The sequence below is a fragment of the Tamandua tetradactyla genome, chromosome 10 (genome assembly GCF_023851605.1).
Source record: "Tamandua tetradactyla isolate mTamTet1 chromosome 10, mTamTet1.pri, whole genome shotgun sequence".
In the NCBI taxonomy this organism is placed as follows: Eukaryota; Metazoa; Chordata; class Mammalia; order Pilosa; family Myrmecophagidae; genus Tamandua; species Tamandua tetradactyla.
Genome location: NC_135336.1, coordinates 103,422,535 through 103,440,386, shown reverse-complemented (window position 1 = coordinate 103,440,386; position 17,852 = coordinate 103,422,535). Strand labels below are relative to the sequence as shown.

General features: G+C 41.6%; 1 protein-coding gene across 6 annotated transcripts in view; it reads right to left on the bottom strand.

Annotated features, from left to right (window-relative positions):
* The window catches only part of ERG (ETS transcription factor ERG), a 255,536-nt gene that overhangs the window by 7,373 nt on the left and 230,311 nt on the right, over positions 1-17,852 (bottom strand). For 4 of the 6 annotated variants that reach the window (XM_077119074.1, XM_077119077.1, XM_077119076.1 and 1 more), the window contains 6 exons: positions 16,688-16,891; positions 15,591-15,671; positions 13,651-13,722; positions 3,816-3,884; positions 3,107-3,163; positions 2,380-2,427 (listed from right to left, as the gene is read on the bottom strand). In XM_077119074.1, the coding sequence (XP_076975189.1) occupies positions 2,380-2,427; positions 3,107-3,163; positions 3,816-3,884; positions 13,651-13,722; positions 15,591-15,671; positions 16,688-16,891 (531 nt within the window). The remainder of the gene's footprint in view (positions 1-2,379; positions 2,428-3,106; positions 3,164-3,815; positions 3,885-13,650; positions 13,723-15,590; positions 15,672-16,687; positions 16,892-17,852) is intronic. The other 2 variants (XM_077119073.1, XM_077119075.1) reach the window with 2 other exon arrangements.

Sequence of the window (17,852 nt, the reverse complement as noted above, 5' to 3'; positions counted from 1 at the left end):
TAAGTTGAGAAAGCTCTTTCATGGAAATGCAATTTGAATTCATTAGCCGAACCACATTAAATTCTTGGTCATTCTGATTGGAACATAAGGGAGCTGCATTGCTTATACTCATCTGTGATATATGAACGCAGGGGCACGCTTCTCTCAGCAGGAGAAATATGGTCTGAAGGGTGCATCAAATGAATTTTTGGGACAGAGATGTTGGGATGCTGATTTCATCCTGCACATTCATGCTAGATGAGGTAACTTTTCCATTTAAAATGATTAAAAAAGAGTTTGCATTGTGTAAAGAGCAAAGGCAGCAATTTTAAGTGATGAAGGATTTATTTATCAGAGAATGGGAAAAAAAAGAATCAAACAGGAAGAAGCATTCTCATTTATAGAGAGATAAAAGACATTCTGTTTCAGGGGAAAAGGCCACGTGGATAAGACAGCCACATGGCCTAAGGACAGATGGAGAAAAGATCTAATCCATTATAAACTAAACAAATTGATCTTTATCTTAAGATTATTTGCCTGCACATCAAAAGTTGGAGGCCATCATTTTTCCCAGGTCTGATAAGAAGGGACTCAGTGGTATAAAATGAAGCCCTTTGTTTTGACCTGTTTGATTAGTGTTGCTGACCTGTTATATATCAGATATTTTCTTTTCAGGGCCCATGATAGGTTTGCAGCCCCCTCCCTGCTCTGGCCCCAGCTCCCTCTACCTATGGGGTCACCCCCTGGCTGCTGGGCACGAGGGGAGGAGCAGCATCACTCTGAGAGTCGGCACTCTGCTTAGGGGGCAAGCAGCTCTCTTTGGCTCCATTCTCCAGCCAGGCCAAGCAGTACCTTTGAGCCGGGACAGCCTGGGTATACGCATATATTTCATTTAGCCAATTTAGGTGAGTGAAAAGGCCAGGTTATTCTTGTTTGCTGCAGCTCAACTCTTTCCTCCTCTTCATTCCTGATCTCACCTCCTACACTTATGTAAGTTGTTAAACTAAATAGAAACCCTTCCTTTCTATTGTTATAGTCTCCACTCTCCAAGACCTTCCTCTTCTTTTCATGCTTAATCAGGAACATTGTAGGGCAAAAAAATAAAAACAGATTTGTAGACAAGAGAGTCAGTTCAAATCTGGCTTTCCCTTCTCTTTGGCTGTGTGACACTGGGGAAGTGATTCAACATCTCTATACCTCTGATTCCTCTTCTGTAGGACAGAGATAATGACTCCTGGGGTCACAGACATAAGCACTTGCCCCAGGCATCATAGGGGTAGGAGCTATCCAACTGTTATTGCATATTATTGTGTTAACCTGTGCAGTGTGTTTCAGTTTCTGTCCTTTTCCTCTTTCTAGTGTATCCTCAACATATCCGTCTTCTTGAAGCATGGCTGATATCATCTCAAACATCATAATCACTTTTATTTGAATGGTTACAGCGGCAGTTGCAACTGGAAAGCTGAGCACAGGTTTGGGGAGGAACCAAGGAGGAGACTCAGCTGCCAGGTGGATGTTCAAATCAGAGAGAAGAGACTGGGGGCAACATGGTTTGGCAGCGTGTTGTAATTGTCTGTTCGGTGTCCATCCTGCTACCGAACTGTAAGCTCCCTGAAGTCAGGGACCAAATCTTGCCCCTCCTTAAATTCATTTATTCAACAGGTAATTATTGAACATATTGCTAGCTGCTCAGCTGTTGAAAAATGCTGAAATAAGTTTAGCTAAAATTTACTATCAAAGATACCGATGCTCAATAATGGAGATATTTCATGTTCTCAGAGTACAGATTCTATGTGGGGGATGTACACTGATTCTATGCAAATCTTTTTGACTTCGAACTCCATTTTGGCCTCTACATTTAGGAAATATATATTCCAGCTTGTTCTTGCAACATGCCTGTGACATCTTGGCATTTGGATTTGCTGCTGAGACTATGCACCATATGTTGTGCATTTCTTTAGTAGATGCCAGCACAGCTGGCTCTGATCTGAATACAAACCAATAAAATAATTTGGCCGGCACTGAAAAGTGAGGACAGGTGAGGATCCTTGGTCAGATACTGGTTCCAAATGGAGCAATCACAAATCCATGCTTTCTTCTAGCATCTAGGTCCAGAAACACACCATTAAAGAGGAACCGGATTTTGCTGTTGTAATTAAGTGTCTCCTTTTAACTGTTAATCATTTCGTCTCCTTGCCTTAGTTGTGATGCTCGCTGCTGAAGCTATCATTTTAACTTTTAAGCTGACCTATTTTTTCCGCCTAGGTAAATAGCGCAGTGAGACCTAAAATTAAAATTTGTTCAACTGAAGGAATTTTCCACCAATACAAGTGTATCTGTGAAAGCAGCCATTTCCAAAAGGGTAAATTTGCAAGAGCAAAAACATCAGCAGCACCTCACCTGGGTTTGCAAGGCGGCTACTTGTTGGTCCAAGAATCTGATACGGATCTACAGCAAAAAAAAAAAAAAAAAAAAAATCAAAATCCCAGTGATGCGGGAGAATGTGGCTTCATGCATAATGCTGACCCAATTGCATTCCCAGATTTCACAGTTGAAAACACCTCCCCAACACCAATCACCTAGCTCCACCTTCCATGTTAGGTAAGATATCACATAAGACCTGAGAGAAGTTTCTTTCCAGAGGCCTCCTAATGGGCATTGGTTCTGCATCCCAGCCCAGGACTCCCTCAGTCACAGCATATAAATACAGCAAACATGTGTAAGTCCCTAGGCTGCCCCAGAGCAGATGTTGGCTGTGTCATTTATTGCAGTACCATTAGCAACCTCCAGGGCATTTCTGCCCTGAGATGGACATGAGTGCCTATCATGTGCAAGCTAAAATTAAAATAATTCAGAGATCACAAAGAAGCCATCTCTATGTTTATGCTGCCCATATGCACCCAGAATGTGCTTCTCCATATTTACTGTGTAGGTTTGGGAAATATTTTAGCAAAATCTCAAGTCATCTCAATTAGGTAGACTCATGATTTCATCCTTGTTTTATATATAGGGTAGTCATAAAGAAGGTAAAAGAACGTGACTTTCACTTAAAAAGTGGTGTGTTTTAGAAATACCCTGCTGAGCCTATTTCTTCTCTCATGGCTGTTAGATGGTCCGTGCCACCCACCTAACTGAGGGCGCTGGTCTTCGGTTTTGGGCACCGTGGAAGAAGGTGGCTGAGCAGCTGAAATGAAAAAAAGAAAAGACAATTAGCTACCACCTATATTTGGCCACTAGTCTCTGATGCTGTTTTATAATCATCCCAGCACTTAGTTTAGGTGGTAACAAACTAGTCTTACTCTTACAGTAAGAAGAAAGTTTTCCTTTGTAGTGAAACCAGAGGTAAAAACATAGCAACCAAAAAAGAAAGTACTTTATATTATTTTGAAAATGTATTTATACTCCACCTTTTCTAAAAAATATTAAAATGAAATAATTTAAGTGCCTTAAAAAAGAAATTAAAGTGAATTATGGTCTAAATGAGTAGATAAAGGGAGATGATCAGGAAAGCAAAATAAAGCTATGGATGCTATTAAACATAACCAAGATGAAAGAAATTACCAATTATCTCATCTGTACTCAAACATGCCATGAAACGTGCATTTGTCTATATTGAAATACACCAAATGATTGGTTTATTTCATTATGAATGTAGGTGTAATCTGAATAGAGAAAGGCCGATGCATTTAAAGGTCAGCTGTGCATTGCTGCCAATGGAAAAAAATCCTGTACAAGCTGAAAAGTCTATAGATTAGCTACAGATATGATTATTTACTCCATCAACACTTATCTCCTTGTGGCAGAGAGATTCAAGACTGAAGAAGCCAACACTGTACCTTTCGACTGGGGTGTGGGGTGGCCATGACCAGTCCAGGCTGACCTCCTGGGTGGTTCATAAGGTAAATCTGTAAAGATAAATAAATTGGCTGAACAATCAATAATGTAACTTTATAATGGATATTGTGGTCTTTTAAATTTTGTGTTTATGAGACAGATACTGTGGAGGAAAATCCAGTAATTCAAATATTCACCCTAGACTGAACTAGATTTGGGTTTTATTTACAAATTATAATTTGGGGTATTTTATTTGTAGCTCTAAATTGTTTACCCATTTGCATGAAAACTCCTATTGACAGATTGTCACACAGCTTGCTAACTCTTCAAGAGTAACTTCTACAGTCATAAGTCATGTCCAGACTTCAAAAGTTTCTTATCATTCATTTGTCCTGCTTCCAACTGGAACGGATCTCACTCTATTCCTTTGCCATCTTCCTGACCCACCCAAGACAGATTCTGACAATTTTTTAAACCAATTAATTGAAAGCTTCTTTTTAAAGGTCTGCCCCTAAATCCATCAAATGATACATTCATGCTCCTTGTTGCTTCTTCTTTCCTCATTGGAAGTGATCACTGTCTTCAATTCTTTTTATTGGCCAGCTGCCTCTCTAGGTCACCTCTCACTTTCCCTTTATAAGTTTATCCTTATATATTAAATCAGTCTTAACTGGTATAATTTATTTTCTAGGCAAATGTCTACTCTTTTTCCTTCTCTCAATGAACTCAGAATTTCTCTGAAATTAACTGCATGAAATAAATTGCAGGCTGGAAACAATGTTGCCCCCACAACATATTAACAAAGAACATAAGAGCTCACCTATTTTCCAGTGATTTCATTTTATCTATCACTTGTCCTCATTACACTTTTGCATACCCAAATTTATTAACTATACTTCTGCATCCTTAGTGTGGGCTTTAGTAATGGTTTATCAGGGCTCAAAGTCGTTTTAAGCTTCCTTATAAAATATAGTCCAAAAATATTATTTCACATGCTCTTACTAACTTGACATATTTAAAGCAATTTCTATATGCAGTCTTATTTCAGAACCATTTCAAGTCTATATTCTTTTCCGATTGATGGTTCTAAGTTCAATGGCCATGTAGCATTCTGGGCCAACTGACCATCATGGCCATTTAGTTCAGCAGGTTTGCAGCAGCCAGACACTCAGGAATGGCTGTGAAATCTCACTCTGAGGGTAGGGCAATGTAATTATTGTTAAACCTCTCCTTTAAAAAGTCATTTAACCATGATTAAAGTTGGCAGTTTGGAGTGTCAATCTTCAAAGAGCTTGACGATGTTGTAGAAGATGTGTCTCTTCCTATTTTCATATCCCAAAGAGATGGAAATGAAACTCAATGTGAAATTCGACACAGGATTGCCTTAATTTATTTGGTCTGTTTGGCTACAAACATCACAATCAGTGTGGTCTGTGAAATCCTACCCTCCAGAGTTTCAGTTGAGCTTAGATAATTTTTCTTTTTAAATTCTGCTCTTAACTCACCACTCCCTTTCAGCTAGCATTTCTGCATTTTTGGACCTTAAGCCTTTCCCACCCAGTGCCTCAGATTTTCACTTTTCTGGTGTGGGGTAGCACGTGGGAATTAAATCTGCAGCCGTTATTAATTTACAACTAAATTTCAACTTAAGTCTCTGGGAACACTTTGCACACAGATTCTCACCCAGTTGCATTTTGCCTAAAATGTCATTAGCCAGGGAGTCAATGTGAGAATTGTCTCAGAAAGAAAAATACAGTAGCAAGCAATCCTAATAGCACTTTGGCCTAATTCAGGAGCAGACAGGTGCATCAACAAGGTTCTGTATACCAGACCAGTGAAAGCAGCAAGATGATGCAGAAATAGCCTCTAGGTCTTGGTTTCTCAAGGTGTGGTCCGTGGAGAATTTGTGAGAACTGCCGAGTTTCACCCCAGACCTATTGAATCCGAATCTGCCATCTAATATGATCCCCAGATGACTTGGGGATACAGGAAGTTTGAAGAGCTCTGCTCTAGACAACTTCTCTTGCTCTTTTCTAGACATCTGGGTTCCTACAGATAATGAATTTGGGAATGCAATCTGGAGTGTGTCAATACAAAGAAAAACTGGTCAAAAAGAGTTCTAGTTTTGTATAAGAGCTCTAATGGAACAAGCAAGCATAAGTAGATGAGTCAGCTACTACTTTAAACATCTGAGCATCAATCATGAAAATGTGATGGGAAAAAAATTAATGCCAAAATACTACTAGAAAAATAATTTTTAAACTCCATATTCATAAAAATCCTTCTTCAATTTTGTAATTGTGTCACATCCTCCTGATAGTAAGTCAGGACGTAAACATCACCAAATTAGGTCTTATTTTGAACTAAGAATTTGAGATGTTTACATGAGCAAAGATTAACATGTTCATAAACATACTGCCATGAGAGATAAGCACGGTTTTGTTTTCATTCATGGAATTCTGGTCCAATGTTTCCTTATCAGCTCCCGATCACATGCTGTGGGAACTAAGCTCCCCTCCTGTGGGATGTGACATTGGCAGATGTTGAACTAAGCCTTGCTGAGATGGGGGAGAGCCAGCGAGATCTCTTCAGCAACTCATTACTCAGAGAAGACACAGTCTTAAGTAGTACTACTCCTTGGATGTTTGAAAAATGATTACTCTCTGTACCATTGCTATCTGTTCTTTATTAATAGTAGAGCACAGTCCTTCTAATAAGAACAGGTTTTATATTTAATTTTTGGTAATCATTTCAACACCCTCTCTGTTTCTCTGCTTTAAGTTGAGCTTTGATCTTCAAAGTAATTAAGTCATACACGGAATGAGGCCAAAGTGCCTATATGGAGAAGGTGGCTTTAATCAAGACTGTGTTTAAGTCTTAAAAAGTTTAAAAGACAGAGCTTTAAAAGAGTCATTTCGCAGATATCTTTAGTTGACCCTAGAAATTCATACCGTGTCATGACCCAGATCAAACAACATGAAGCTGCAAATAGGGAGCTTAGCTGGAGTTGGCTCCTCCAAACCAACATCTTCATTAATTTCATGGGGAGCTGCTGAAGCTTCCTGACTCTCTATGAGTTTCCTTTCCCTACCCCACTCCCTTCCTTAGACATGGCTACCTCAAAGCCATGTCCTTACTGGGCTTCCCATGAGGGTTAAGTTCAGTATGCTTTATATTCTCCTTTCATCAAACTCACTGAAGAACACCCCTCTTGTCTTCTACCCACCCACTTTATATTTGAAAGGGCTAAAATTGGGATCATGGGAGAGTGCAACCTCCTTTATGCAGAAAACTTTCTGCATTTACTAAAGTGTCTCTGGATGTCCAGTGGCTGGGGCTGGAGTCGAGCTGGATAGGAAAGGATGAGATTTGCCTGCTCTCAAGAAAATTAGATGCTAATAGGGAAGACAAATTAGAAAGACCATGAGTTCTTACCCAGGACCAGTTTAATGGAAGGAACTTCTGGAATCAACCATAACAAGACTAAGCTGCAATCCCTTTTCTTCAGATCTTCCTACAGTTTTTTAAAAGTCTGTATTGACTGTATACAACTGTATTGCTACATACAACTGTTAAAGAAATAAAAAAAAAAAGAGAATCAGGCTTCAATTAGAAATAAGAACGAAGCCAATCCAATTGGGACTAAGGTAAATCAGAATACAGGGTAAAGGATGATTTTGTATGTATTTTAGAACTTCATCTACGTATGAGACCAAAGGACGAGAGGTTTATTGTATTGGAAACCTGAACGTTCTATAGCCACCATCTAACTCAACCTGCATGGGTAGCTCATTTCAGCAACCCAAACACAAGGAGCCTAGAATGGGAATGAGAGTTTGCAACTCTGTATCGCTTAATGTAATATCCAGACACATCCTAGAGTCCTTTGGGCAGATAATTAAAAAGTACTGCAAAGTCCCTTGAGGGAATAGAGAATTATAGAACTATTAAACCTTCCCACATGGGAAACCCCCGACACTCTCTCAAACGTTAAGAATTCCAAGGCTAAAACTCCAACCAAAACCACTCCAGCCAGTCCTAAAGAACACTTAGGGCAATATATAAAAATCTACAGAGGTACCATGTACTAGGGTAACTTTCCAGAATCCCACAATCTCCAGATGGGTACCTGGACCAGATAAGTCCTGAAACCCAGCAGGCCCAGTCTCTCCAGAACATCAGCTAGTTCCATCTCCCTAGCTCATATTATTGACAGCCCCTTCCCACATGAGGAAGTTAGAATGGCCACAGCCCAAATACCCCTAAAGAGTGGGATAGACAGATCAAAGGTGATGGTGGAGTTATACAGAGAAGGTAAGGTTTAATGATTACTGAATCACTAAATTGATATTTCTTTCAGTGCCCAGTATCTTAGAGCAGCTAGAAGTAAAAACCTAAAATTGTAGAATTGTAGCCCAGTATATTAGAGAAGCTAGAAGTAAAAACCTTTTAATTGTGGAACTGTAACCCATACCAAACTCTGAAATCTGTTTTACAACTAATTGCTGTGCTATGCCTTGAAATTTGCTTTTTTTTTGTATGTGTTATTTTTCACACACAAAAAAGTCGATTGTGATAATAAAAAAATATTTATTCCTTCTAGCCTCCTATATTCTGGAGCAGCTAGAAGGAAAAATATGAGATAATGGTATGTAGCCCATGACAAACTCTGAGATCTGTCCTGTAACTACTTGTTGAAGAGTGTTTTGAAAACTATTACTTTTTTCCTTCTTAGCTTTGTATATATGTTATTTATATATTTTTAAAAAGTTAAAAAAGAAAAAAGAAAAAAAGAATTCCCAGGCTATTTAGCCAAGCCCTTGATCATGAGGCTTATTCTTATGAAACTTACTTTTGTAGCAGAAAAGCTAAGCCTACCTATAATTATGCCTAAGAGTTGCTTCTGGAAAACCTCTTTTGTTACTCAGCTGTGGCCTCTCTCTCTCTTTCTCTAAACCCAATTCTGCAAAGAAAATTATTGCTTTCTCCCCTACGTGGGACACGACATCTAGGGATGAAAATCTCCCCGGAAACGTGGGACATAACTCCCAGGAATGGGCCTGGCCCTAGCACCATGGGATCGACAATGACTTCCTGAACAAAAGGGAGGAAAAATGTAACAAAATGAGCTATCAGTGGCTGTAAGAGTTCAAACAGAGTTGAGAAGTTATTCTGGAGACTACTTTATACAAGCTTCAGCTAGATATAGACAATTGCTACGGTTTGCCAAACTCCAACTAATATTATTCCTGTCAACCCTAAAGAATACCTAGGGCTATATCTGAGATTCCACAAAGGTTTCATGCACCAGTTGACTCTCCAGAAACCTACGACCTCCAGATGGTTCCTAGGCCAGATGTGTCCTGAAACACAGAAGGACCAGCCTTTCCAAGAACATCAACTAGTTCCATCCCCCTGCCTGATAATGTTGACACCCCTTTTCAACATGAAAAAGTTAGAAGGTGCAGAGCCCAAATATCCCTGAAGATTGGGAGAAGGATCAAAGGAGGAGGAGCTATAAGAGAGAAGACAGGATTTAACAAATGAGTATGAATGGCTGAATCATTATTTTGATATTTCTTTTAGTCTCCAGTGTTTTGGAGGAGCTAGAAGGAAAAACCTGAAACTGCGGAACTATAATCCATACCAAAATTTGAAATCTGTTCTATAACTACTTGTTACAATTAGCTATAATTGTAAAAAAAAAAAATAGTGCTTTTTTTTGTATGTATGTTGTATTTCACAATGGAAAATATTAAAAAAAAAAAGAAAAGAAAAAGGGAACTGGCTAAATAAATTATGGTATACATAGAGTAAAAAAAAAGTCTATATTGAAGATATGAAGATCTGGGGTATTTTGTATTCCCTCTTGCCTGCGTTTGCACATCTCTGAAGTTATGTTATAGTGAGGGGAAAACAAAGAATACCCTTTTAGCCATTTGCTCCTATTTAGGTTTTATGTAGCACACAACTGAGAAGTATTATACCACAGCTGCTTTTGCAGGCTCAATTCTGCAATCTCTTTTGATAACACCCTCAATGCATATCATGACATGTGAGTTGCCATGGTGATGGAGAAGGAAAGGATAGCGTTATGGAATGTCCATCTTGGGAAAGACCAGAGCCTTCACACTACCTGTCCCCAGGATGCCACGCGAAGTGCTGTGTGAAGAGGTCAAATACCAACTTGCAAGTTTCTGTGAGTCAGATCTGTCACTGTTTTTGCCATTTTATTCTGAGATCTCAAGGGGCCTTGGGCTAAAAGGAGCAAAAGAGGAGCTGGTATTTAAAGAGGAGATGGAGAAAGGGTTTCTAGCAGTAATAACAAAAAACAACTTGAGAAAAACAGGAAACACCTTAAAACAATGATCATAGAAAAACAGCAAGTAAAATGATGAGCCTGAGTACTAACACTTTACACAGGAGAGGAGGGACTGAGGTATATGCTAATCCAAAAAAGGGTTCTGGGAGGATTGTGGGTTTTAAATCAGGAAATCTTGGAAGTTTATTCCCATTACTTGGGAAAAGAAGGCATAAACAAAAAGAAAAACTGTCCATCATCTGATTATCTGTAAGGTTCCTAAACCGTCTTTCCCAGTCGTGCTGTGAAATCGATATAACAGCACAGTAGTAAAGCTGACTTGATAGGGTGGGTATTAAGGGAGTTTTCTTTTTGGGAGTCAAGCTTTGGAAAGGAGAGGAAGGGGTAGACTTGAGGCAGCCACCGAGAAGGGCTACTGTAGGCAGGGAGGAAAGGAGCGAGGCCAGGAATGGGGCAGCATGATTGAGAAACACTGGAAAGTAGGACCTGGGGGGATGAATCATGTGGGGTGAAGGAGCCTCTGCAGAGACAAGGAGCCATGCTACTTCAATTGACAAGTAAACCTTGAAAACCATTATGTTTCTGCCCGTCAAGGACTTCATGGTGAAACAGCTGCTGTATAGAAAAGGGACAAATATTGGTCTAAATGGAGCTGTTAACTGGGAACTTGGTTTGTTTCAGGAGCAACACAGTGATGTTGCCCAGATCCTCTCCTTCCGTGGAATGGGGCATTAGAGAATTGAAGTGGACATGGAGAACACGACACAGCAAATCAAAAGCAAAGGGGAGGGTGCACGGGTGGTTGAGTGGTAGAATGCTCGCCTTCCATGAGGGAGACCCGGGTTCAATTCCCAGACCTGTACCCCCCTCCAAAAAGACAGTGAAGGGGAACCCAGGTTCAGTTCCCAGACTTGTACCCACCCCCCCAAAAAACAGTTGTCTATATCCCAAAGGATGCTCAAGGCAATGCTCAACCATCATCTCTTCGGAAAGTCGCTGGAATCCAATGGCCCACAGCGACATAGCTGGATTCCCAGAGAATTTCTCTCTGATTGATGAAGCTCTGAGAATCAGTAATGTGATGCCCATTCTTCTCGAGTCATCACAGAATTCCCCACTTATAGTGCCCAAGGCCTTTTAGACTCACAGGATCACCCCTCTGGGATTGATCACTGGTCTACCTTAAAGCAACGGAAGACCCAAGGCACATAAGTAATTCTCACTGCCAAAGTCAAATCTCTGAATCTGGTTCACAATAAACAACCTTCTGATTTTCTTAGTCTAACTTAAATTCTTTACAGTTCAGATACTAATATTGGTATCTCCTTTCGTAATCAGAGTAACAGTGGTCCAAATAGGCACTGCCAATACAAATTGAGTCTCAGAAACTTACTTTGCTGATAACAAAGCTATGGAAGTGTGACCTTCTCCTGATGCCTCTTGAATGTTGGGCCCCCAGGAAGAGTACCATCAGGGGGATAGGAGGTTACCTGAGGTTCCCACTGTGCCCTTCCCTGCATGTCCCAGGGCTCCCCGCCACCACCACCAGTCACTCTCCCTTCCATGCAGCTGGTTGGACCAATCTTCCAAATCCACCACATCCTACAACCTGGAAGGAGGAGTTCCAGAAGCCACTGTTCTATCTATAAAGCAGCCAGCAGCCGGCTGGCTGCTCTGACCAAGCGGCTGTGCCAGTCATTTAGCCATGGTGTGATCTTTTGACACAGCTCACATACTGGCTCCCAGACGCTGGCTTCTGACACTTGGCCACAGACATCTACAAAGTGGCTTAAGAGAAAAGAGAAACAAAACACCTTGACCAAATGTTTGGCAGACAGCTTTTTCTTTTTAAAGTATGGATGAAAACTACTTTTTTTAAATGCCCGCAAAACTGTTGCCACCATTCCTTGTACTTCCTTGAATTTTCCCAAGGATGCATTTACTAGCAGTAAATTCTCTCAAGCTAAACTAAAACTAGCATCTCACTCATATAGTAGGTTTCTTCAGGGTCATTCTAATTTACTCTAGACCCTGTGTCCTGTCCACTTTTAAAAACTAACTACCTACTTTGCTTAAGCTTTTCTGCCATGCTTCCCAGGAGCAAAGGAGTAAACTGTTTCTCTGAGCTTAAGGAAGGGGAAATTGCCAGATCGAAGTCACTGTGGTGGTAACAGGGCAATGTTGGCTTGAGAACAACCCCAAGAAGCTTCTTCAATCACCTATTCAGCTCAACAACACCAGTTGTCCTCACTGAAGACATGGTAGCTGTCAAGCCTAGTATGTTGGACCAGTTTAAATTCAGAGATTAGTGTGGCCTGGGAACATGTGATAGATGTCAAAGAGCAGTAGACTGGGTCTGTGAAGACTAGAATTTCAGATCTACATATGAACATGCAGAGGCTGCCCCACTGCCCTGAATTTCGGTTTTCTCAATGGCGAAGTCGGCACAATGAAATCCAGCTTAAAGGGCTTTTGTAAGTTCCAGTGAGGGGACCAATGTCTAAAGCATGCTGTACCTTCATCCAAAAAGTCCTTCTGCTCCTTCTGCACCTGGAAACCATCTAAGCATCCTTAGGCTTGTAGCTTGCATATCCCTTCCTTCCTCTGGGATAGTTTCCTACTTTCATGGATGGTTGAGTTCTTTTCCCCTCCTGCACCTACAGCTTCTATGGTTAGAGGTTATACCTCCACAGAAACATCTAGAACCTTAGGTGAAACATTTGTTTAAACCATGTCTGTCTCTCCAGCTCTAGGCCGCTCTATAGAAAGATCTAGAACTTCAGCCTAGGAGAATGTCTCTCTCTAGGTTGGGAGCTTGGTCACCTCTGTGCCTTCGGGGCCTGGAACAGCGGCTGGCACAGGCGGTGCTTGAATACCTGATGAATGGACTGCTCGCTTCAGGATGACAGGAGAGTTTTGAAGTCTGCTTCATCGTTTGAATTCTCTGAATCTAACTTCCTGCCTGGCACTAATTGGCACTTGAAAAAATATTTATTTTTGAGCGAATGAACTTGTACAGTTATTACCTAACTGAAGAATCTGGAAAGGCATAAGGTAAGATTAAAGAACAATATTATCTACTACATGCTTTCAGTCTGAACGACTGGCTCCTTGTGACATGCTGGCCATTACCTGCTATTAATAAAGGAAATCCCTCTTGCATTGCACTATTTCCCTAAGGATGGACAGATCTACACCTAAGTCCAATGAACTTGAAAGCACCTGAATTCCTTATGGTGGATATCCACAATGCCATCTTCGCTTGTCTTTCAGAGCAGCTAGCTGAGGTGTGCATCTGCTTTTAATTCCCCAGTTCAGGCACCTTTAGTGTGATCTTTAAGTGAAATGGTTTGACTGAACTCAGTTTCAAAATCAACAGAGTCAGAATAAGACTGCTTGGGGACTCACTCCACACACAGACCCGTCTCTCCTTGTATCGCATGACTAGTCACGGACATCAGCAGGACATCCTGGATGTCTCTAAGTGAAGATATCACACAGGGGTGTTTTCGTACCTGGCCTAGTTGTAATTCTTTGCGTAGCTTCAGGATATACTGAAGTATTTGGAAAAATAAAAGCTGCACCCCCTGCAGACAAAAGGAAAGACAAAACATGTGAAGCACTTTTGTGGTGGCTGTCAACCTCAGCATCAGTGCCACATCGGCTTGGCCCCGTCACAACAAGTGGAGGAGCCTTCCGGAGAAATGACACGCATGAGAGCCAGAAACAGTCTCCCAGGTGGACAGTGGACAGGGGCTCTCCTGGGCACATCGTTACAATGTGTTTTATGTTTTGATTTTATAGCTTCTTGTTCCCCAGCAAAATCACTTTATTAAAAAAATTCTATTGTGTGAGGTTTCTTGTGTGTTTCCTTTTCAAATTGCATAAAAAGCCATAAACATTTGACAGAGCTCTTGGAAAGCAATACCAAATAATTAAAAATGTTTTGCGTAAACATAGATGGATCTTATTAAAAATCAATTCACCTCTCTATTCAAATGCACATTTGCCTTGGCCTCTCTTTTAGGCAACTCGCATTGTGTTAGGAGAGCAAACTGCCTTTTCTTAGTTCAATCCATTTGCAATTTGTTGTCCTTTTCTTCACTTGCCTTTGGGTTGTAACAATAGCAGAAACTATGAAATCAGAGATTGCTTGAAACTCACTCACTTCAAAAAATTTTAAATGGCTCAGGAACAGTGTGTTGTTCAATGGTGTTTGAAGCACTTAAAAGGGGGGAAACTTCTCTAAGTTATTTGTAATTTCTGGCCACAAAGTCATTAAAAGGCTGATATGTGGAACCTATTGAAAAGGTATACCACCAAACTCAGCACTTTTTTTCACTTTAGGATAAAAGCACAATGTTTCGAATATTAAAAGCACAATGTTTTGAATATTAGGGACCAAGATAAACTGGCAAATTCATTGTACTACTTAAAGCTGGACTCACATTATACATTTTAGAATAAAATGGCACATATTTAGAAAATTGCTCTACTCTATGTGAGGGCAGAAAATGAGTTGGCCTGCTTGTTTGCAAGGGGGTCTCCTAAGCCCTCCTGGCACTTTCTGGTCTCACCCTTACTCTAGTTGGCTGGAGAGGTCCCTGCAGGCAAGGACAGGACAGGAGAGCAGCCTCATGGCCATGTTTCTGTCCTTCTTACCATCGCAGGGAGGAAATGAAAGGGACAGGAGCACATTTATCTGCAAAAGGCTCAGCCTCTCTACCAGGAGAGCCAGAAGTCAGGAAGGAAGGTTAGCTGGGGTGAAGTACTGTGTTAACCCCGCTAGGCTCAGGCGAAAAAATAAAAGCTGAGTCACAGTTAGAGATAGATTTGGTTAGTGACTGATTTTGCATCTTCCAAAATTCTAGGAGTTTCCTCTTTGAACTGAAGCTCACAGAACATAACTGGTGTTCCTTACCACTGCCTTTTATAAACAAGCAAATTAAAGTCAAGTCATATAACCCAAAACTTCACCAGACAGAAAAAATAAAACTCCTACTTGTCCTGGTATACATTCCTTTAAGAATAAAGCTAAAAAAAAAAAGGGAGCCTGCTAAGCCCTCTTTATATTGAACATGCTTTTAGTTTCTACAGAAGCAGCACAGCACATATCTGGGAACTAAGAGCAAGCAGATTATAATCCAGAAAATATGAAGTAAGGCTCTGGCTATAGGCTAGGCTAATTCTGTACATCTCCCAGTTAAAAGAAATCCTTCGATTACCAAAGGGGGGAAAAAGAACTTCTCAGAGCCCAAAGGGCTCTGCCTTCCCTTAGGCATTCAGCACATCCCACAAACTGTCCTACTCACCAAGAAGAACCCCTCAAACATCCACCTCTGTGCCCTGCCTTCCTAATGCCCTCACCAGCCATTCCAACTCTTTACTTTTAAAGCCTGCAGCCTGTGTCATGCCCCTACGCTTGTCCTGTGGGGAAGGGCAGGGCCAGCATTACCTGTGTTTCTAGCATGCATTAACCGTGGAGAGTTTTGTAAGGCTTTATCAACATCATCTGAAGTCAAATGTGGAAGAGGAGCTACAAAACAAAACACAAGGCAATGAGAGAAAGAGAGAGAGAGAAAAAGAGAGAGAGAGAGAGAAAGAGGGAGGGAGTGAGAGAGAGAGAGAGAGAGAGAGAGAGAGAGAGAGAGAGAGAGAGAGAGAGAGGGAGAGAGAGAGAGAGAGAGAGAGGGAGGGAGGGAGGGGGAGAGAGAGAGAGAGAGAGAGAGAGAGAGAGAGAGAGAGAGAGAGAGAGAGAGAGAGAGAGAGAGAGAGAGGGAGGGAGGGAGGGAGGGGGAGAGAGAGAGAGAGAGAGAGAGAGAAAGGCATCTCCCATTCCCACCCAAACATGATGGACAACTTGAAAATATCGCATTCACTTTGCTACTTTGTTAGCGTGTTAAAACCTAGATGGGGACCCGGATTTAATTCAGGGAATAAACGGTTGGAATGCCAGGCAAAGCAGATTGAGGGGAATTTATACCACCCGACTGTTACACTACTTCTACTATTTCCTTCTAACCATGCTTGACATTTTAAAAATTAAAGCATGCAGCAAACTGTGGATCCATGCCTCTAATTGCCTCGATATGCCATTCCCACTCTGTCAGATTCAGCCAAATCTCATGATATGAAGTGAAAACTTCCCTCATTTTGTGTTCAGGTTTGGCATGAAGGGGGGCTCTGTGCAGCTTTAGGAATGATAAACCCCATAATTCCCATCAAGAAAGAACCTTTCCATAATATTTCTATCTCAAATTTGGGCATCATAGAGGCTAGACATTGTGGGGCATTTTCGTTTGACATTTGATCTCATTGGCTGGGGGAGGCTGGGGCTAATGCGACTCTTTGGCTTCCTCTAAGCCCCAATCACTTCTTCCTAGGGCGATGCTGCCAGTATTGTTGTACATGATCATTACATTCTACGTGCTTAGTTCCCTCGGACCCTACATGGGAAATGGGTGAAAGCAGGAAGATGTGCCACATCAGAAGCTCAGGTTAAGGACGGCCACCACCCAAGGCGCCACAGCACAAGTGAGGGAACCGCCTTACTCTCTCTGAGGTAGTGGAGATGGGAAAGAAGGATGTCAGCATTGTAGCTCGGGGTGAGCCTCTGGAAGTCTTCCTTGGTCATCTTGCACAGCTCCTTCCCATCAATGTTCTGGAAGAGCAAGACGTCGACATCAAGCAGGCCATACTCCTTCACCGCCCACTCCAGCCACTGCCGGACATGGTCTGTACTCCATAGCGTTGGATCTGAAAAGAGATTAAGCCACGGTCAAGCACCTCCTCAAGATAAACTTCCAGGCAGAGTCATATCCCAAGCGGGATTTCCCACCAGAGCAGCGCCTGCCCCCTGCTCTTCCAGAAGCAAATGCCTCAGCCCAAGCACAATGTCCAAAGAGAATGTCTTTTGGGAAAGACAAAATGCCCACTGATTCACACTCACAGGTCACGTCTGTAGAGCAAATCGTCCCGGAAATTTAGGATTATTCATGGTGCTTGCTCCCTTTGTTGTTAAGATGATCTGAAATTTCTGGTGGAGATGTTTCATTCATTGAAAATTGAGTAAGAATAAATGGGCATGTTTCTCCTTAGAAAACTATCAGTATGCTTATATAAAAATAAGAGTTAGCAACACACATGGGGAAGATGCTAATTGCAGGTTATAAAGAAATAACAGGACTTATACAAAATACTGAAAAATACTGACCATAGAAATGGAAATCGAATGTAGGAAAATGAAGGTGTAAATTTCCCTACCTGTCCACAGGGTATCACTGATCAGGATCTATGCTAAGGTGCTGCAGTAGAGAACAGCTTGCAATGGACAAGCCCAAACCCCTCAGTCCTTACTTCTCTGGGCCCTGCCATCTTCACACCCAAGAATTAGTAGACCTGCCGCCCCACCCCAAATGCCTTCATCCTGCAGCCGCTCACAACCACCTGCCAACTCCTGAACCAATGTCTCTGTAACTGTGCCCATAGGTCAGTCCCTGCTCTGGAGACTAGTACCTTCTCCTACCCTCACCAACACTCACGCCTCAAGGCTCTGCTGAAGATGACCTCCTCTGGTAGGCAACTTGATGCTCTCACCAGGTAGATAGTTTGTGGGCAGTGATAATGAGCCTGGAGGCGCAGTCCTTGCCCCACTGTCAGAGCCCACCCCGAACTTGTGCCAGGCATGGTGCTACAGCACCATGCAAAAATGCAGGTG